This window comes from Lipophrys pholis (assembly GCF_963383615.2).
Source record: "Lipophrys pholis genome assembly, chromosome: 1".
In the NCBI taxonomy this organism is placed as follows: Eukaryota; Metazoa; Chordata; class Actinopteri; order Blenniiformes; family Blenniidae; genus Lipophrys; species Lipophrys pholis.
In genome coordinates this window covers 44,035,716-44,057,483 of record NC_137635.1, presented here as the reverse complement: position 1 = coordinate 44,057,483, position 21,768 = coordinate 44,035,716, and the positions used below count along the sequence as shown (strand labels likewise).

General features: G+C 41.3%; 1 protein-coding gene across 1 annotated transcript; it reads left to right on the top strand.

The window, feature by feature from the left end:
• The first annotated feature begins 3,405 nt into the window (after window positions 1-3,405).
• On the top strand, window positions 3,406-20,796 carry mppe1 (metallophosphoesterase 1). The gene is made up of 10 exons (XM_080488589.1): window positions 3,406-3,494; window positions 4,110-4,616; window positions 4,728-4,836; window positions 7,737-7,840; window positions 9,566-9,646; window positions 11,797-11,905; window positions 14,716-14,796; window positions 17,728-17,850; window positions 18,043-18,183; window positions 19,866-20,796. The coding sequence occupies exons 2-10, from the start codon at window positions 4,369-4,371 to the stop codon at window positions 20,049-20,051; spliced, it is 1,182 nt and encodes a 393-aa protein (XP_080344715.1). The 5' UTR covers window positions 3,406-3,494; window positions 4,110-4,368; the 3' UTR covers window positions 20,052-20,796.
• The last annotated feature ends 972 nt before the right edge of the window (window positions 20,797-21,768 follow it).

Here is a 21,768-nt window from a genome sequence, read left to right as displayed (position 1 = left end):
ACTTTATTATTAAAATACCATCGTGATCGCTGACCGTCCTTCTTGCATAGAGTGACAAATACCTTCAAAAAGTAGCAGGTTATTGTGAAGAATCAAAGTGCCATAAAACCTTTCACATTTAATTTATAAACATGTGAAGTCCTCTTCAGTAAACCTGTGTTCATACCTGGGCTCTGGATGTTGACGATTCAGATGCCTGTCTGTTCCTTGACGCGCTCTTTTTCCCACACTACAAGCAGTGAGAAACACGTACGTATATAACATGTTTATAACATGCAACCACCAGCTCTTACTGCAAGAACATGCCTGCTTCAGTCCTGGACCAGTTGGCCTTTCTTTCTGTCTGGAGTTTGCATGTTCCCCACGGGTTGTTTCTGGATACTCTTAATGTGTGTGTGTGTGTGTGTGTGTGTGTGTGTGTGTGTGTGTGTGTGTGTGTGTGTGTGTGTGTGTGTGTGTGTGTGTGTGTGTGTGTGTGTGTGTGTGTGTGTGTGTGTGTGTGTTCGCTTTGGTGTAAAACTGGACACAAAAGATGACCTATTGGCTTCGATCTACTCAGCATCATAAAGGAGCAGACGTGTAGATATCACTCAATCTTTAGGTGTAGAGCACTTTTCATTCGATGAAAATGCTGCACAAAGTGCTTTACATATTGAAATCAGAGGCCCTCCCTTCCCCCGCAGACCGACTCAGCCATCTAAACATGGAGATTACGTGAGCTATTCAGACAAAACGCGAGCTGGTCTTTCCCACACCCTGGAATGGAGCGCCTTGTTTTAGTCTCATCACATTCACACACATGGGAGAAGCATGACGTTAGAGACATTTCCCAGAATGATGTAGAGAAGCTCAAACACACTGCGAGCTGCAGGTTTGATCCATGCCCCCCCCCCCCCCCCCCCCCGATGAGCGAAAGACAAGTTAACGTTACCTCTGTAGAACCTCTTCATTTTTATTGCGTTCATCTTGTTTTATCGTTTTTGACTTATGTTCCTCCAGTGACTTTGTGTTGCTCCGATAAAATTTGGGAGGCAGTGAATTCGACATCTTCACTACTTTAGTTAGTTTAATAGCTGCTGATTGAACCTTGAAAGTAAAAACAACCTGATCAGAGAGTGTGTTTGTGAAGTTTTGGCAGTATCTGTAGATCTCTTAACGCTTCGAACAGCACAGCCAATAAAAGTCATGCATCTCGGGGGGCATTTCAGGACCTTATTGCACATCTGGAGATGTGAAAATTTTGGAGCCCCTAGTCATGATCTGGACCTAGAAGCATTCTTCGACCGTGCAGTCACGCTTCAGTGTTCGCTTTGTCCTGCCGCTCGGCCTCCACATACCACACCAGTTACGTCTTGTACTGAACGAATGCAGCAGGAATTGTTCTCAAAGTCAAACTGGGATGAAAGGGAAGGTCTTTACATCAGTGTCAGGGATGGGTGCCTGCTCAGCCAATCCAACCGATCGAGCCGGTTGCAGTGAGCGCTCAGTGTTCAGACCGGTTTTGTTGGTTGTGTTGTATAAACCTCCAGCCTTCAGCTCCAGAGTGGACACAGAGCGGCATGCATAAGCCGTCTCCTCCTGATTAGATTTCTGCTGCTAATCACTTAATCTCATTTGTCCCATAGTTGTTGGCTCCTTTCCAATAATTTGTTAACTGATTGCTGATCAGATTGCTGTTTAATTCCTTCTTTTTTTTAAACATACCAACATCATGACCACATTTATGGTTTAGTTGTAATAATTAACTCCAAATTGTGTGTGTGGCTGAATGGGAGCTCCAGCTCCCTCTCCTGACCCAACTGTGGATAAAGTGGATGGATGGATTGATGGGTGCATGGGTAGATGGTTTTAAGGGCTTTATCTCAAACACGTGGTCAAACCAGACTGCTTTAGCGCGAAAACATCGGAAGTGGGTTGCCATTCCACAATAAAACTTCCCCATTTTTTTAAAATGCGAGACATTTCTCATTTTTCGTCCACAGTACACTTACTATAACCTGTTTTACGTGTTAGTATTTTCAGAATCATATAATATGAATCACTGTTATCCCCAAATGTGTGAAACTAATACATTTACAACTTATCAATATATTACTGATTTTCATATCTAACTTAATGTGCATTAAGTGTACAAAGTCTTGTCACTGGATTAATGTCACAACCTCTAATTTCTAGTACCTCTACTGGATGAGACAAAAAAAAAGAGGAACAGTATCAGTCTGCTCTTTTCTGAGAGACAGTAAATTACAAAAGAAAGGAAATGTCAGAATAATTAGCAAGCTCACAGTACGTTTCTTTGACAGACTTGCCTCGGGGCTTCCTCTGTCTGTGTAGCTGACAGCATTTCAAGAAATTTGAGACTAAAACTGGACTGCACAGTGAAGATGATGGTGAAACTCTCCTCACACAAGGTCACGTCAGTGTTTGGCACTTCTGTGTTTGAGTTTGTGTGTTTGCTCTGGGGTCGACTCAAGCTCCTGATGACCTGAAGTTGGATAAAGCAGAACAGAAGATGGAAAGATTGACAGACTAAAGCCCCAGAACATGTATAAATGAGGATCTGCCATCGCTGATTACTAAACATCCAATGCCTGTAACGTTGTGCACTTTACTCTGTGTTTATCCATGTTTAACAGTGGTTGTCAAGCAAATAGGGAAGTAAACATACAACATTTGACTGATGTTTTGTGAGTAGAGTTAAATTTAGATCTGAAATTCAAGAACTAAGATGCAGCACAGAAGTAGCCTGAATGTATTACGAGACAGCCGTGGCTCTGAGGACATGCTTAGAGAGACAAATCAATACAGGTTATGCTGGTTGTTTTCGGGCCGTGATCATTTCGTTTGTCCCAGTTTTCTCATTTTACATTTGATCCCACTTGTTCTAAAAGTTAAAGATCTAAAATACTGAAACCTTCAACATCTAATGAAAAAAGCAGTGGAAGAATTTTTTATTATTAAACTGTAGTTTTCTGAACGTAAGCGCCTCTAAAAGCTGTAACACTTTGCAAAGGAATTGGACTATTTACATCACACCGGGACTCTTAGAAACTTTGACTAACAACTTGACATGGAGCATTTAAACTCCACCTGTAGTATTTTAGTGCTGATCGGTAGTCTTTTTCATCCAGAGGCATAGAGTTTGTAAACCAGACTTGAACTCCTAAAACTGTAGGTTCAAAAGTGTTTAACACCTTGTCAATCTGAATTCTTACACGTGCACATTTCTCAAGGTTTTGGTAAAATAATTTTACCTTAACAGCCTGTAAAAGGTTGAAGACAGCATTCAAAGAATACAAGAGTGTATAGTTTATCTAATTCCAGGTTGTGAGATGTTGGATTCAATGGGGGAAGGAGTCCACCAGCTTACCTCAAGTGCATGTTTGTGTGGGAGGAAACTCCAGCACCTGCAGAAAGACAAGGCAGACAGGAAGAACATGGAAACTTCCCAGAAAGGCTTGGCTTGGAATTAAACCCGATGTAGGCAACAGTGTGTATGTATTTTACCTGTCTATTATTAACTGTATGTATGAACTGTGTAACACATTCATTACAGTTATACACCAGTATATCTACATGTAGTACACACACAGAATAGAATAGAATAGAATAGAATAGAATAGAATAGAAATACTTTATTTATGCCAGAGCTAAATTCTTAGAACATATATAATTAACATAATTTAAAATATCAATAAGACAGGATTAAAATTAAATTAGTAGTATTAAATATTAATATTCACAGGCTTTAGAGTGACATAACCGCACAGAAAAGATTAAATTAACAGCAAACACATGGAGTTAGATTAAAATTTTATTTTTATTTTTTTTACTTTCTGATGATCTCCAAACTGTTTCAAATGTGATTGTTTTTTTTCATCTCCATTATATATTGGTGATATTTCCTTGAGTTGTCCCTCACAAAGCAGTCTGTGCGTCCAGATGTGGGTTTTAATGTGAAAACGCGCAGTGGATGTGTTGTTTATCTCCAGCTTGACGGATAAACTCTCGCTCTCTCTCTGTCTCTCTCTGTCTCTCTCTGTGTGTCTGTCTCTCTCTCTCTCTCTCTCTCTGGTTGGGAAACATCGGCTGGCTGCTGATCGTCTCAGCGCAGGAGAACAAAAGGACGTGTATTTTTTTTCTTCTATAGCTCAACTTTAATTGTTTCCATCACCTGAACCCTCCGGAGCCGAGCCGGATCTCTGCCTCGCAGCCTCCGCGGCACTGTGCCATCATGAGCATCAGGCGGCCGGAGCCCTGACCCGGGTGTCGTGCGGGTGTGGACGGGGTGAAGATGCCTCATGGACCGCTCCATCAGCACCGCCAGTGCGCCACTCCAGGGCTCCAGAGCCGCCCAGTAGCGGAGACATGCGGTTCAGCGCCAGGTGGATGGTCGCGCTGCTGCTGATCCTGGTGGTCGGCGGGGCTTTCTTCTTCTGCGAGTATCTCATCTACTTCCCGACCATCCTCCAGTGCGCCTGGCCGCGGCTGAGCCATGCCCGGGGCGGAGAGGACATGGACGGGCCGCCGGTGGACACCGCGGTCCGCGCTATGGTGCTGTCGGACACGCACCTCCTCGGCGCCGTGGGAGGACACTGGTTCGACAAACTGAGGAGGTAACATCTTTATTATTTCTATTTAATGTATCACAAGCGGCGCCCCGGGCTGTGCAGGAGTGATTTGTAAACAACCCAGTAAGGCTGACTTGTTGTGTCCAAAACGCGCAGGGAATGGCAGATGGAGAGGGCTTTCCAGACCGCTCTGTGGCTGCTCAGGCCAGAAATAGTCTTTATTCTCGGGGATATCTTCGACGAAGGCAAGTGGAGCTCGCAGAAGGTAACGCAGAGCTCCCTGGTTGATTTCTCCCTCTCTCTCTGTCTGTCTCTCTTTCTCTTTCTCTTTCTGCCTCTCTCTCCCCTCGCACTGTCTGCAAAGCTTATGATTATAATGGTGACGATGATGATGATGATGATGATGATGATGTTGCATGAGGAAGAGTGTGTGGATGCAGAGCAGAGGCCGTTGCTCTCCGGTCAGGATCACCATCTTTTGGTACCAGTCGGTCCGGGAGGCTGCAGGATTTTGAGGAAAACATCTGCAGCCTGCAGCCTGCCAGTCCTCCCTTTGGTACATCCATCCTGCTGTAAGAGGGGAAACATCCCCTGGGATTTCTCAGGAATCTATTACTGGATTGTCAAATGGGATCCATCAAGTCAGATCGTAGAAAGAGGCAAGAGGAGCACAAAGGAAAGCCTCGTTAGAGAAAGGAAACCGAGCTGCGAGATGTAACATCTCCACTAATCTATGTTCCCCTGTCAGTTCCCCCTCCTTCAGTCTATCACTTGCCTGGCAACTCTTCTAATTTGTATTCTGTGGATTTTATTTTTCAAGAGGAAGGGCTCAGATGACTACATTGACTGAAAAAGAAAAAAGAAAAAAAAAACATAAAGTAGGTTTGCAGCCATGCAGGCTGGAACAGCTTGTTCATTTTCTCACTCTTTCTTGTTTATATGAGTGCTCTGTGTCAGTTGACAGCGATGCTAAACACAAACATCCAGCAAATCTTCCAGCATTAGACCACAAAATCTTCACTGCATTTGACATTTGAGCATGATTTACAGTTATTTGACTGAAGGAGGAGCTGCAGCCTTCGTTTGATCTAGATTTGAATATCTTACTAACACTAACACTTATTGAACCCACAATCTTTGAGGGTAACCTTATAAAACAAATAAAGAAAGCAATGTTGTCTAGAGCGACAAGAGTGAGTCAGTCGATCTATTTGACCCAACAGGTGATTGTCTCTTTGTAGTTGGCTCAGATTTTGTCGAAATTACCTTGGAATATTAAAAAAGAAAAAGGCATTAAGACGTATATAAAACAGTAAAAATCAGAGCATTGTGCAGCAATGCAGCACAGAACCTAAAAACATCCCTCTCGTTTCAGACTTGTCATGGCAGCTTCAGCTTTGAGCCGGATGGAAAACATTTCTCGACAGTATTCTGTAATGGATGTTTAACAAACAAAAACCTTTATTCACTGTTACAAAAATGAGAAACCTGCACCACAGTGATGCCACTCTTCATGTTTTACATTTTTGACATAAATCGTTTAATATGAATTAATTCTGCTTATAATAAAATGGATTACATGACTATTGGCATCCACTGTATTTTGAGAAGTTATCCAAAAGGCATCCGTGTTCAATACCATGAATTTGATTGATATACAGGTGCACGAAAAAAATAGCCAAACACAGTCTGCTTATACCGCACAAACAATGACATGTTTTCATGTTTTTGATGAACACAACATGTAAACATTCACCGTGCAGAGTGGAAAAAGTATGGGAACCTTTGTATTTAATAACTGGTTTACCTTCCTTTGGCAGTAATAGCTTCAACCAAACGTGTCCTGTCGTTGCAGTTCAGACCTGTACAGCGGTCAGGAGGAATTTCAGAAAGTTCCACATCAGAAAACTGTTTCAGTGCAGCAATATATGTCGGCTGTGAATCGCTCTCTTGAGGTCATTCTTCTGCTGAAGCCACTCTGTTGTTCATTTACTTCTATGTTCATCGTCGTTGTCCTGTTGCATCACCCATCTTCTGTTGAGCTTCAGTGGGTGGACAGATGGTCTTAAGTTTTCCTGAAAAATGTCTTGATAATCTTAGGAATTCATCTTTTGGTCGTTGACAGCAATCAGTCCAGGCCCTGAGGCAGCAGAGCAGCCTCAAACCATGATGCCCCCTTCACCATACTTAACTTCACAGTTGGGTTGGGTTCTGATTGTTGGTGTGTCCTGCCTTTTTTTTTGTTTCACTGCACATCGCGTTGTGTCTTCCTTCCAAGCAACTTCATTTTGACTCCATCCGTCCACAGAATATTTTGACAGTAGTGATGTGGAACATCCAGGTCTAAGGTCCAATTCTTTAGCTGACACTCATTGAGCATTCGGCGCTCTGGCAGTCATCCTTACAGGACGACCACGCCAAGGTTTCCAGCTGAATGCAAGTCAACAATTCTTGATGGTCGGTCTTCTGAGACCTCTCTTGTGCGAGGCGTGGTCCTCATCAGATGATGCTTCTTGAGAGGAGCAAACTCAAAACTGGTGTGCGCGTGTGTGTGTCTGTTTATAAGACAGCTGTAGTAAACACATCCAATCTCGTCACATTTGTTTGGACTCCAGTTTGGAGTCATGAGCCGACGGGTTCACATACTTTTTCCACCCTGCAATGTTTACATATTGTGTTCGATAAAAACATGAAAAACACAATATTTTTGTGCAGTAGTAGTTTCTACCCAATGATTTCAGGAAACATCACTGTATCTATACGACTGAGCAGACTGTGTTTGTCTACTGTTGTGACTGAGATGAAGATCAGAACACATGGCCAATTTATGCAGCAATCCAAGTAATCCCAAACAGTTGACATACTTTTTCTTGCACTAATGAAAAGCAGCCACACTGAGTCACTTGGAGTCATATTTTTCAAAAAGCATACTGTAAAACCACAGCACTGGTGCAATTAGAGGTCTCCAGTGTGCCGCTTTGGCCCCTGCAGAAAACACAATTGAATCTGAATCAAAGCAGCCCGTCTCAGCCACCCGTGGGGGGCTGCTGGGCGACCCGATGGGATCCCATTAATGCTTATGAGCTTCCTGGGGGAGATCTCCTTATTAAAGGCCTGTGCTGGAAGCCTCTTCAGCTGTGTTTGTGTTGTTCTTCTTCTCCGCAGCACTGGGAAGACGACGTGCGTCGCTTCCACCGAATGTTCAGACACTCCACCGACACAGAACTGGTCGTGCTGGTTGGGAATCATGATATCGGGTTTCATTATGAGTAAGAGCCCTTTCTTTTCTTTCTTTCTTTCTTGTTTACAGCTTTATTGTTTGATTGTAATCCCTTGCTCAACGCGTGGGTTGTGAGGCTGCAGGTTCGACCGGATTTTATCTTGCCTCTCATTAAGCTGCACAGGGTTCAGGAAGGGACAGTGGAGACAGACGTGAGAACTTACAGACTCTGACACATCCACACTCCACCTGACGGACTTGAAGTTGTTTCATTCAAATTCATTTATCATCCTGTTGTTTGTTGCCTGATTTACATTAAGTGTTCGGAGCACTTCTCACTCTACTAAGAAACCAAGATGACAAAATCAAACAAAACAAGTGTCCAGATTACGTAAGTCTTATTGAAATACTTGACATGCAAGTCAATGAGGAGTATTGAAATATGACAGTGAATGCAGTCATGCCTGAAGCCAAGGACACGGTGTGCTCAGATGCTGCACAAGGAACAAGATGCTTTCAAACAAAGTTCCTGGAACATTATAATTTAATATCTTTCTGTTGGTGCACGTTTGGCTGCTCACGTCTGGGGTAAATCAAGTGATCTGCCTATTCCTGATGCAGCCGGGGGGTGGAGGGGGTGGGGGTGGGGGGGGGTTGACGGTCTGGCTTTGGAACTCACAACAGTGGGATTTGAACCCGCAAACTTCCAGTTACAAGCTCACTTCCTCAACCTTCTTGTCCACCATTTACAATCTTCACTTTGTAATTTCGAGCAAGTCCCATCGAAACTTTAGTAGAAATAATGTCTGTGGTGCTTTTATTGCCAGTCCCACGTGCACAGTCCTTCTGCTCACCTCCTGCAGAGCATTAAATGTGTATTATTACCACCAAAAATAGTCCCAAACAAATAGACTTCATTAGACTCCAGTTTTCTGAACGTAAAGTATGAGGAAGTAATTGAGTTTGCGCCATGAAAAACGTTGCCAGGCAAGTTACATTAATCTGATTGGGCATTGAAGTGCGCACACTTACAATCTCTTGATCTTGGTACTTTTATTTGCAATAGTCTTTACATCTGATGTGGATGAAACCATCAGAAAAGTACCTGTCTGAGGTTTGAGAGACATCTTCTGATTTATTGTGGATCAAATAACTTATTTGTGCCATTTATTTTCAATTTGCATTTAGAAACTAGAATACTCCATTTTGCTGAGCAGCGATCGATATGAACAGTTTGTCTAAATAAAAGTCATTTAAATAGATAGCAAAGAACAATCTAAATTGAAGTACTGGATCTACTCTGTTCATTTGAATTATGTGCATTTTGAGAAAGTACAAATACATTCTTTTAAAATTGGGCCTAAAGTGCCAAATATGGTCATTTGTGCCATTTCATCTTGATGAGTCTGTTGTTTTTCTTTGTATTACGGTTACTGTACCATCAATTGCAGCAAAGTTGCATCAATTGTGTCCACCCTCTGTGTGTATAATTCATTATGTAGGAGACTTGTCTTTCTAAATTTATCAAGGGAAATGAAATATGAAGTGCAGCATAAAATCATCCCACAGTTCATTCTTTGATGCATGTGATGCAGAAATGTGGGATCATGCAAGCGTGCAGCAACTCATACGAGCTTGGGTTCAACCGGTGCAGCGGCAGCCAGTGAGATGGGCACAGCCCTTATGTAACGCCGCACGACAGAACGACAGACGTGACAGACTGTGCAGCGGGTTGTTTTGTGCAGCGTGACGAGCACGTGGTGTCTCCCTGCAGGATGGACTGGTTCAAGCTGCAGCGCTTCGAGAAGGTCTTCAACGCCTCCTCCACCAGGATCGTCACCAAGAAGGGAGTCAAGTGAGTGACGTTGCGCGTGAAATGCCAACAGAGGTGGATGGAAGACAAGGAAGTCTGTGCTCAAGTGCAACTGCTGCTCCAGTTTGGGAGAAAACCCATGGAAACATCCAAGTGTGTTCTTCATCTAAAGTCGTTGGATCGTCAATTTAGAGATTTGTGTTGTGCTGTTGCCTCAACAGAAGCAACTCCAAAGTTACTACAAATTCATCAGTCAGAGCAACCTCCAGGAAGACATGAAAACAAATAAGAGAAACACAAATTCATACCTAATTACAGTAATGTGAGTATTTGTGTTTCCACCTTTAAAACACAGAGACTGGAGCAAAACACACATGTGACGTGCAGGTTTAATCCCTTCAGTTTGCACCAAAGGAGCATTTTAAAACCTCTAAACAGCCCGTAAACCTGTTAAAGAGGCCCCACTTGTTTTCCGAAGGATGCACACGTAGATTGGATTTCTTTTCTTTTTTTTCCACACCGTGGAAGACTGTAAGTGTTAAATACAGTAAGTACATAGTATAGAAATTGTTTACTCATTCTTACTCACACTTAAAATGTTTGAACAAGATCAGTTAATCCTCTTTGAAACAGAGCCTGTGGATAAAAGAGGACCAGGACTTTTAGACAAATAATATTACTCTTGTAAATGAATTGTAGAGACATGGAGTCGTGGCTAGTGCTACTTTCTGTCAGCAGTTTGCATGGTCTTCCAGTGTATTTTTCCTGTTTTCTCCCACAGTCCAAAAACATGTGATTATCGAATTGCCCCTAGATGTGAAAGTGTTTGTGTTATGGTCCATTCAAAATATTCCCTGTCTTCGTCCGTCGTCAGTAAACAAAATGTTTATTTTAAAGATTGAAATCTCTCAAAATGTTTTTATATGACACGTCAAATGCAAGGCAGACGTCATCAGGAGGCGGGCGATGAAGATATTTTTCCAAAATGTGAAGACTATTAGAAATAAGATTTACCATCTGGACAGAAATAGAAATAAAAGTAAACGTTGCATTATAACTGATGAACGTAAACGGCTTGTAAGTACTGTGCAAAAAGCTTTGGTTAATAGTTCATTTTTAACACTCGATGCAAATGGAAAAGTGAATCAGCAGAAGAGGAATGTGTGCAGTGACAGTTTTTCTTCTCTGCACAGACTTGCAAGGCAGGTTTATTCGTATGGCATTGTTCATAAGCAAGCAGCATTTAAAAGATAAAAGGCAATTAAAACTTGAGATTAAATAGTTAAGAATTTAAAATTAAGCTGATAAAAATGCATTAAAATAGTGAAAAATTACAACGATTACAAGGAGTATTAAATGTATTCAAATCCTGAGAATGCTGCCGTGAACAATAATGTGATTTAAATGACTTGACCTCAGTTTGTTCAGAAGTTTGTTCCACAAGTGGAGAGCGTGTAAACTAAAAGATGCTTCACTCTGCTTGGTTCTGGTTCTGGTAACACACAGTAGACCGGTCCCAGACCACCTGGGGGGTCTGGATGCTTCAGAGGGAACTCATGAATCTTTTTTGGTCCAAGACCGTCCAGCACTTTAAGATTTTTAAACCTATCCCTGGACTCACATGAAGCCAGTGTGGTGTTTTGAGGACCGGGGTGATATGGTGCAGTTTCTTGTGACAGTGCGCACAGGAAGGGAATTTGCACAGAAGGTTGGTTTAAAACACCTTCTCGAGTAAAACACTGATCTTCTCTGGTTCAGATCCTTCTGTGTCGACATGTAAACCCAGTCCAACTTGATCATGATAGGATCAGGGCTCTTTAACGGGTCCACAACGTCCATTCCACGACCTGAAGATCTTCTTTATACTGAATGTAGATTTCACTAAACACTGGCTGTATGTATGGAGCAGTTTTTTACTGCTGGAGAATAAATTTATAGTCAATCAGTCGGTTTCCCGCTGCTAGTACATGATTACCAATAAAGTAAAATTAGATATTACTCCTGCCTGAACTGCTAGCCCAGTACATCTACCTGAAAGCTGGTGACGTGTCTGTGTAAGTCTCATCCCAGCGAGTAAAATCTGTCGTTGTTTAAAAAAATGATTAAAATTCCCAAAACAGCCGGGATGAAAATAAATCTGGTGTATTTCTGCAGCTTCAGTGAGCCTCTCCCTCCTCCACGTCTCCCCTCAGCTTCCTGCTGGTGAACAGCGTGGCCCTGCACGGTGACGGCTGTCCCATCTGCCAGTCGGTGGAGAAGGAGCTGATCAAACTCTCCCGGGACCTCAACTGTTCTCTTCAGGTGAGGGGAAATTTCTGGAATCAGTTGCACAAACTGACAGCGGCCTCGAACACACTGAAATGTTGAAATGTTGGGGAAGAAAAAAACGCTTTATTGTTGTTGTTTTTTTTTTGTAACACATGAAGCAGTTTTTCAGCACCCAGTGGGATACATGTAACCATCTTACTCCGTGTGTCTCAATCCAGAACTCATTTCTCTGCAGAAACATGCCTGGGAGAAAAAAAAAAACACTGTATTTGAATAAATGTGTCATCTGGAAGCTGTGCCGAGAACCTCATTTGAATGTGACATTTATCAGGGAGACATCAAAATCATGTCGAGCCTGTGTGTAGAAACCAACCTGCTTCCTCTGGTTAACTGAAGGAGATCAGCAGGGAGGTCAAACACATTCATGTTCTTCAGCAAATCAGTAAACAAAGCTGCATTTAATCCCCTTCAACATGCTTGAAAGACTTAAAATAAGATCGTCTTGTTTTCTGTCACATAATTAGTAAAATTGTAATTGTACGGCAACAAAAAGTGTAATTTAATGACGAGAAATAGCAATACGCTTAACATTATAAATATAATATTGTATAATATTTCTAAACATATGAGTGTAAATATAAAGAAGATATCAATACAAGTGGTTTTTGTATTGATTTAAATGATAATTAATATAAAAGAAAATATGCAAAGTTTTATATAATGCAAATAAGTTGAAATTAGCATAAATAGGTCAATTCTTAGAATAGTTATTTTTCCTTGTTGATCGATGGCTGTGAATTTGCCGATTTTTTGTTTTAAGGTCCCATCCACTGTAGGGCTGCACAATGTCGTTGATTTATTACAATACATATGCAGTACATTTGGCAAAAGACTGACTGAACTGCACTAGAATATGCTCCCATGGACTCTGAGTTCCGGCTCTGCAAATTCAAAATGACAGAATGTTAAATCTGGAAGAAAAGTGTGATCAATTCACAGAACGTGTAAAACAGGTTTTGACTGTGAATCGATTGACCGCCTGAAATAGTCCCTACCTGGTGACTTCACACGTGTGACGCATTAGACAGGACAGTCACACCTGGAGTGAATTGGGGACAAGAGAAAGAGCACTGTTATTTAGAACATGTATTTATAAAGACCACACCATTATCGCAACGCTCATTAACATTGTCCTGTAATCACAAGTTGATCTAAAATCGTTCAGCCCTACTATCCACAAAGGTGTTTGGTAGTAACATAAACCTTTATTCCCTTTCCTTCACTTCCATGGCCTCCACCGGCCTCCTTCTCATTCACACACACATGTATTCTGTCTTGTCTTCTCACATGTCTTTTTTTTTTTTTATTAAAGCAAAATCACAGACCAGGCTCTGAGGCCTGTCATGTTTTAGGTTGGATTCATTTCTCCAGATGCACTTTGTCTGTGTCGCATTGTTTTTTTCCACAAAAAGAACATTTCTCACCGATAAGACCGAGTCGCACCAACAATCGCCCCAAAAAGTGTGACCACAACCCAGCAGTCGGAAGCAACGACACCTTGGCACCTCATATTATGAAGGTGGATTTGCCAACAAGCACAATATAAGAAATTTGCGCAGAGGAACGACATGTACTGATAGACAAAGGACAGGAAGTTTAACATCCACTGTAACAAATAAAATGCTTTTTCTGGAGCGTTCCAATTATGAATCACAGCACGGCTGAACCAAGTGTGCTTGAATCTATGTGCAGCGACTTTGTTATGTGTGTGTTGGTACATATTTGTACTATATTATTATGTTCTCATTGATCAATCACATACTGTGTCTTCAGTGCACCAGAAACATCCTGCAAGACGCTTCAAAGAAAACATTGATTTAATGAAATTTTTTAAAAAGAATTTCTTAAGAGTAGTGGACTCACAAAACACTGAGACCATGAGATCACTGTATTTTGCACCAGGGGGTATTGTGACTATTGACTTTTATGTTAAGGCAGTAATTTCCAGTCGTAATTGTTTAGTTTTTTTGAAAATATAGACATCTTCATCACATATCATCTGCACCACAACAAGGAAAAACTTTCAAGTTTAATTTTAAAGGTTATTATGGCACTATTTTACCGGTCCGGCCCACTCTAGGTGAAGTTAGGCTGTATGTGGCCCCTGAACTAAAACGTGTTTGACACCCCTGATTTACAGCCACATTTGTATTCAGGTCGTTCCCTGTAAAATCGACTGCAAACCATGTGTGTAAGTTTGACCCTGAATGTTCATTCATTTGGATGGACGGACGCAGTCTAACGCTGGACGAGTGTGGTGCAGCGGTTTCACTTGTGCTTCACTGCAAAAAAAAAACAAACCTTGGGTTTGAATCTGGACTATTTTTGTGTGGAGTTTATATGTTGTCACTGTACACTCACCTAAAGTCCAAAAACAGACATTTAAGCCTAAATGGATGTAGCGTTGAATTAAAGAGGCGGTCAATCAGGAGGAAGGAACAAATAATGGTTGTGCGTGCTCCAACCTTTGAGCTGGTAAAGACACTGTGGTCTTGATATGTAGAATGATATATTTATACTGAGTTTATTACCTCAGTGTTGTTGTCTGTGGGCTGTTATTGTACCTAATATGACCTTAAACCTCAAACAAATGTGTTTACGTGTGACCGGAGCCAGAAAGTTGCAGCTGATTGCATCTGTTTCTTCCTGCCAGCAGCAGCCGCCTGTCAGAGAACAGCCGGAGCCCAGAGATATGAAATAAAAATGCCGAAAGATGTTTCAGGATGAGTAGTGAGTTTGCGGACAAGACAGCTGATGAATTCTTCATGTTCTCTCCACTGCAGAGCTCGCAGTCCAGCAGCGGAGTGACGGACAGCTGTGAAGGCTCGCAGCTCTATCCTCCCTCGCCCCCCATCATGTTACAGGTAGACCGCCGCTGTTAAACAACAAGAGTTTCACTGTGCAGGCCTCTTGCGACGTTAACGCGAGGCATCTGCGGGCCGGAAATCATCTGAGCTCCAGCCAAAGAAAAGCGGAACAGAATCTTGGAAGGCGTTCACTCTGATTGTGACTTCCAAAGTCTCGATTGAGCTTCAGCGAAACTTTAAATGAGGAGTGTGGGTTGTGCATTGGACTCTCGATAGGAAATATTTGAAATCGCTCTGGATTAGAGCCTCTATAAAACATTTATGGTCCAGACCTTAAATGCTCCCATTCGATTCTGAAAAAAACACTTTTAGAAATGTGTTATTTGTCCCCCCGGTCATGATTCCAGTTCAAATCCCAGTTGACGGAGAAGAAAACGGAGCAAACGACAATCACAGAAATGTGGAAATAAAAACATTAAAAGGTCCATGTTTTGATTCTTAGACACTTCTCCCAGCCTCAAGATACTTAAATGATACTCAAAGATGTCTCAAACTTCACTTCCTTAACACGACAGATTCAGTTTTTTGTATCTCTCTATCACTAAAGGACACATTTTCAGACAGGCTTCTCAGATTTGACTCAACACACTTTGATTATGCATAAAGCAATGTCTCTTTGACAATCAGTAAGACTAAAATAAACTTAAACTCGGCCGGAATTAAATATTGATAGAGTGCCCATTTTTAGCGAGGTACTACTGTGATCCACAGAGCTGGAGCTGCTCCGAGTGCAGTAGTCCCACCCTCAAGGTCCCAACGTACCAAAGCCAAGTCCATTTAAATCCACGATTAATCAAAAACGTGGATAATAGACCTTGTGTGGTTCGGAACCGGTTCTCGATTGACTGATGACGAATCCTGGCGATGAATCTTCTAGAACGTAGACGCCGATTTTTTTTTTTAAAGTGAAATGAAACCAGGGAGTTTGTCTGCATCCATGAAGAGAGGGTCACGCTATCAGGAAAACAGGCAGCAGTGGTGAGTGGAGCTCCAGTCATGAAGCAGATTGCAGCAGCAGCAGGGGAAATAACATCCAGCTTGTGAAGGAGAGTTGTTGAAGCAGATCTGTAGATTATATCACTGTAATCTAAGATTGGGAGAACTGCTATTTTAACCAGAAGCTGTTTAACAGAACGTGTGAAGGAGGATTTGTTACAATATAAAGAAAAGCAATGCAGAATTTTTTGTTTGTTTGTTTTTTGAGCAGTATGGTAAATGGATTTCACTTACATAGCGCCTTACATCGTTCATCACATTCACACACTAAAGGAGGCTGCGGCCATGCAAGGCACTGTCACTTCAATGGGAGCGGTTTGGGGTTCAGTGTCTTGCCCAAGGACACTTTGGCATGCGGGCAGGAAACCCTGTATATAGGTGGTTTTCAAACGTGAGTTTACTGTCAAGCCAGATACCAGGATTCTTGTGGCTTTTAATGTACTCAATCCCAGAGCGATCCAATGAGGACATTTTGAGGAGACACTCTACACGTTGTTTTATTTGTGTTTACAACAAAATGGAGAAAAAGCAAGTTTGATGCTATTGAAGCTGGCCTGTATTGAGGACATTGCAGTAGTCAGGGAGGGACTCAATGTATAAATAAGAGTGTCGTCAGCATATAGATGTACATGAGTCACCTGCACCAAGGGAGGGAAATGTTTTTTGTAATTATTCAAGGGACTCCAAAACGTTTTTTAAAGGATTGTATCGAGTTATAATCTTCAGTACCTTCACCTATACTGGTGATAAAAAAAACTGTCACAAATACTTTCGTGACAGTTTTATATTTATTATTATTTCAAATCTCAGATGTTGATAAAAAAATTTTCAAGACATACTTTTTAAAAAATATTTGGGACATTTGAGTCTTAAAAAACACACAATTTTGTGTTCTTTTTATGTAATCCAATCTGTTATTTGAAAGTGTAAAACTGACATATTTCACAACTTGTAGTTTAAAAAAAATGTCTGTATAGACTTAAATCCTTTTTTAAGTCTTCAACAGTGTTCTACTTTTAAAGAAACAAGATAAGTCAACTTATCATTTTACTAATTTAAAGTCATGTGCCACATGAATAAGCCAACAGAAAAATGGCTCATCGTGTCCTGAAAACCTTCTGTGAATTAGTTGGTGATGAAATCAGGGATTCACGACATTTAACATACATGCTTTGCACTTAGGGTGAAACATATACATCCGATCCAGTGCAAAATCGTAATATTTCACTCAGTGTAAAAAACATAGAACTTCGATGAGGAATGAGCTGATTATCATATCAGTCTGTGAATGAAAGACAATCAACTTCAGGCTGTCCATCCATCTTCTACACTGCTTTGTCCAAGCCACGGTCATTTGAATTTAGTCACAATCAGCCTCAGACACATGTTTTTGTTCTGCGGGAGGAAAGCCGAGTACACCGAGAAAACCCGAGCACACTAACATAAATAAGGAAATAAAATCAATAGTTAATTCAATCATTCTAATGGGCTCCCCTTGCCCCCTTTGAATGTTTATTTTATTGTTTCTATAGTTAATTGGTTTGTTATATTTAAAAGCTTAACAACCCCTGTTGAACTGTGTTCATGATTGTGAGCACGTCTGTCAGTTGTTTGCTTATGTAGGGTTTGCATAATTTATTGTCTGTATCTTGTTTGTTAATGAAGTTATGTAAAAAAAACAAAAAAAACCCGATCCAGAATAATAAAACTGAAAAATAGAAAACACAGAAATACTGTAAAGTTAGACCTTTGTAGTGGTTGAATCTGTTATTATACTTTATTATGATTGATGACTGCTGCTGTTCCTGCTGTTCCTGTTGCATGTTTGACTTTACAGACTTTAAAAAAATAATAACGATAATAATTCCTGCTGTCAGTCAAAAATTCAAGTAACAATTGTAAAAATGTCCCCTCCCTGTTTTTTTCCTGCAGCACTACCCTCTGTACAGAGTGAGCGATGCAGGCTGCACAGGGCAGGATGCCGCACCTCCTGAAGAGCGCCACCTTCTGTTCAGAGAGAAGTACGATGTGTTGTCGAAGGAGGCCTCACAGAGGGTGAGTGAGTCTCTCGACCGTGATCACAACATTGATTTCTGAAGACATTTCATTCAAGTGGAGCCCAGTACAGCACTGGAGGAAGTAGTGATTTATAAATAAAGAAATAAAATAAGAAATGATGATGATGAAATCAATGATGTAAGAGACCAGCAACCAGAGTGTAAGACACATGTTGGTTTTCCTCCTCAGCTGCTGCAGTGGTTTAAGCCCCGCCTCATCCTGAGTGGACACACCCATAGCGGATGTGAGGTTCTCCATGACAACAAGTACCCAGAAATCAGCGTGCCGTCCTTCAGCTGGAGGAATAGAAACAACCCCAGCTTCATCCTGGTGAGTGGCAGCACCAACAGCAACACCTGAAGCAGGGTGAGGCGTGATCATCTAACTGATCTGAACAAACAAACATGTCCCTCAAATCTCCGTCTACAACACAAACCAAGGCGTCGTCGACGAATTAGAACCTCTGGGCTCAAATGTCACAAATTAAATGCTGAAATAAGCACAAGCACATGAGCAAAGCAGCAACACCAACAATGGCGAAGGAAATAATAATAATAAGAATTTAAAAAAAAAAGACTGCCCACTGTAACAGCTAGTAATGTAATGATGGACTATCCTGTAATGAAATACTAAAATAAGTTTTACAACCACGATTGGAGGTTGTTGCAGTTTGTTTCCTCAATGAATCAATATGACTTTGCCATCACCTATACCAAGCTTTAGGACCAATTTAATAGAATGTTGCATTTCTATTAAAGGTGTCAACTTATAGAACAATCTAGACAAGGAATCAAAAGAATATATGAATAAAACAAAACAAAAGAAAACATATTTTTGATAAGCAAACTGCACAAACCCTCTAAGATATGCAGTCTTATTTATGCATTATTACAATATTAGCTGCCATTCTTACATATTGAAAGGACTTATTGTAAAATGCTACTCCTTCATGCTTATTATATTATCGGCCAACTGATATTATGATAATGGCTCAAATATTCAAGTTATTACGTTATGGGCAAGTTGTCATAGTATGGGCATCATTACATTGAAAAAGGCCCAAATTACTACATTATTGGCTGTTTTCATATCATTGGTTCTTACAACACACTAAGAAGAAAGTGTATGATGGATGCACTTTTTACTGTGTGGGACTGAGAGTTGGACAACTTACCAAAAGTACACCAAATGTTTGACTTCGTAGCGTCCCAATAAACTGTGAAGGTGGAATCTCTAACGTTCAATGTCTTGTCATAAACCTTTCACAGGTCAAAAATCAATTATAGGGCTAACATGGAGAGAAGTAATCAAAAATACACAATTACCTCAACTTAGCGCAACATGCACAGGGGAAAAAAGATCTTTCTGAAAACATCTGCAGGTTGTTCCAGTTTCAGCCAGTGCGTTGACATTCATTTCCTCCATATATCTTCTATATTTGACTCAAAGTCATGAAGCACCAGTAACTAGAGGCCCTTTTTTTCTGTTTACAGAACATTAAATAGATCTGATATCTAAATTGTAGCAGATGTTATTTTTTTTTCATGTTGGTTCAGGGTATGAAAGCTCCGACATAGAATTTTGACATGATTTGCATTAAAAGAGATGTCTCGACAAAAAAAAAAAAGGTGCTACACCAGGGCTGTCAAACATAAGGCCCGTGGGGTAACACCAGGTCACAAGAGGCTCCAATGTCGCCCACCAAACCACCAAGCAAATGGTACAATTTCGAAGAAAACATTGATATTTGGACTTTGGATTGGTTAGCACTCATGTCTCATTGTGAGTCTGGATTGGGATTGTGGGCCGTCCGATGAGGAGTTTGCATGTTCTCTCAGGGTAAAAAAACCCCAAAACAAACACACATATGTGATTAATTGGTGACTATAAGAGTCTCAAGTGTTCTTTTTGTAATGTTTGGAGGCCCCCTAGTGGTTGATGAGCTCGAAGCAGCCATCTTTTGTGACTGTCGCCTCTAACACACAGTCCCCCATTGATCTCCCTCCTTGCAGGCGACGGTGTCACCCAGCAGCTACACCCTGTCCAAGTGTTTCCTGCCGGAGGAGAGCACGGTGATCGGTGTTTACTGCTCGGCGGGAGCCTGCCTGCTGCTGCTGTTCCTGGCTCACTGTCTGTGGATGAAAGGCCTGCTCCAGTGCCTCAGCCTCTGCCTGCTGGGGAAGCACAAGTCTCTGTGACACTGCATTACCCAGAGTGCACCGCGTTCTGGCACAGAGCCACAGGTTCACTGGAGCCGACTCAATGTGGAGACCCGCCCCCCCCTTGAAAATTCCTCCCGTGAGCGGGCCGTTAAAAATCCTTTCATACAATCTTGATTTGTTTGTTCAAATGTTTTTTGCGGCACTGTGAAGGACTTGAATATTTATTTTAAATGACTTTAAGGAACTCAGAAGTGGTGTCAACAATGGCAATAGAGAGGTTAAGGCCTGTGATGAGAACCTCTTTCGTTTTTTTGTTGTTTTTTTCAGACCTCTTGGCAGTGCAATACAGGTGGAAAGTGCAGTTTCTGGAAGGTTTTAATCACAGAAGAGAGACTTTTTAACTGCGTGGATGAAGTGCACATGTGTGTCATCAACTAGGACTAATGAAACAAGTACATATGTAAATAGTTAAGTGTCCCTGGTCTGATTTAAGTGGTAAAGTTAAGTTAGAAACACGTGGGTGCTTTATGTCCTCCTTCCCTCTTCCGATGTTACCTGTGACCCGATGTGACCCCCACCGATCGTTTCTCACTCCGAGCACTGTTTGTTTCTGTCGTTGATGTCACACCATCCATCCAGGTCGCCTCGTTGTTTTTAATGACGCATATCCGGAAAATAGTGATCGCTGACTTTCTGTGCCAAATGTTTGTGAGGGTTTTTTGCCAAATTGTGGAAACATTTCTGATGAAGCTGTATATAATAAAATTGAGTCTTAAATTGCATTTGGAGAGTGTCTCTACTGCAGTGGTGAGCAGAGGGGTGGTGTGGGACGGCCACAGTGGGAGGTCATCCAAAAACGATAATGTGGGTAAAAAGATGTGATGTTTCAGGCTTCAAATATTATGTATATAATGAGACTTAACCTAATTTTATGTAAACTTCAATTAGCTTCTACTCACTGTCACAACGCAGTGCTGGGAGCTCTTTTGATATACATTACTGTATGAAGCGTGCAAAAACACATGTTGATAATCACAACTCTGTTGCATGCAGTATCTTGATGAGTGGCAGGAAGTCATCGCACACAATTAAACACAGGTTTAGGATTATAACTAAGCACAAATGCAACATTACTGCACTTAAAGATACATCAAGTAATATTTTCGCAGTATAAAAGGTCTGATGGGATCGTGTTAACTATTATGCCGCTTTGATATCTTTTCCATCATACATGAAAGAGACAAAGACAGAAAAGATTTGCATTTTCATGCAAATCAAATATAAAAAGATGCAACTCGATGGGGCAGACAGAGAGTTTTGGGGAATAATAAAAGTGACGGTGAGAAATAGTAGCCACATGGACTAGAGTGAAGCAGATACACTTGAGGACGGGGAGGATTTAGAGGTTTCCCCATATATGATGTTATTTAGTGTGTTGAGATGTAGGGGCTATTAAAAAGTACGCTTCATTTCATTTAACACGAAAAACGGCCACACGGAATTGTTATTTTTTGCCACCTCTGGGGACGTGACGGTGTCTTTAGTGAAGATGGTCTCATAAACTGCAGCGACCGAACCTGGAGCCTTAAAGTCTGGACAAAGAAACCGTTTCATCCCAGTGTGTGAAATCACTCATTGGTTCATTACTCAGGGAGTCCTATGTGGAGTACAGATTGGGAAAACATCTTTAAAACAAATTTTCCTCAAAGTTGTTACTTTCACATTTTGTCCCACCTTTAATTTTGTTGTCCTT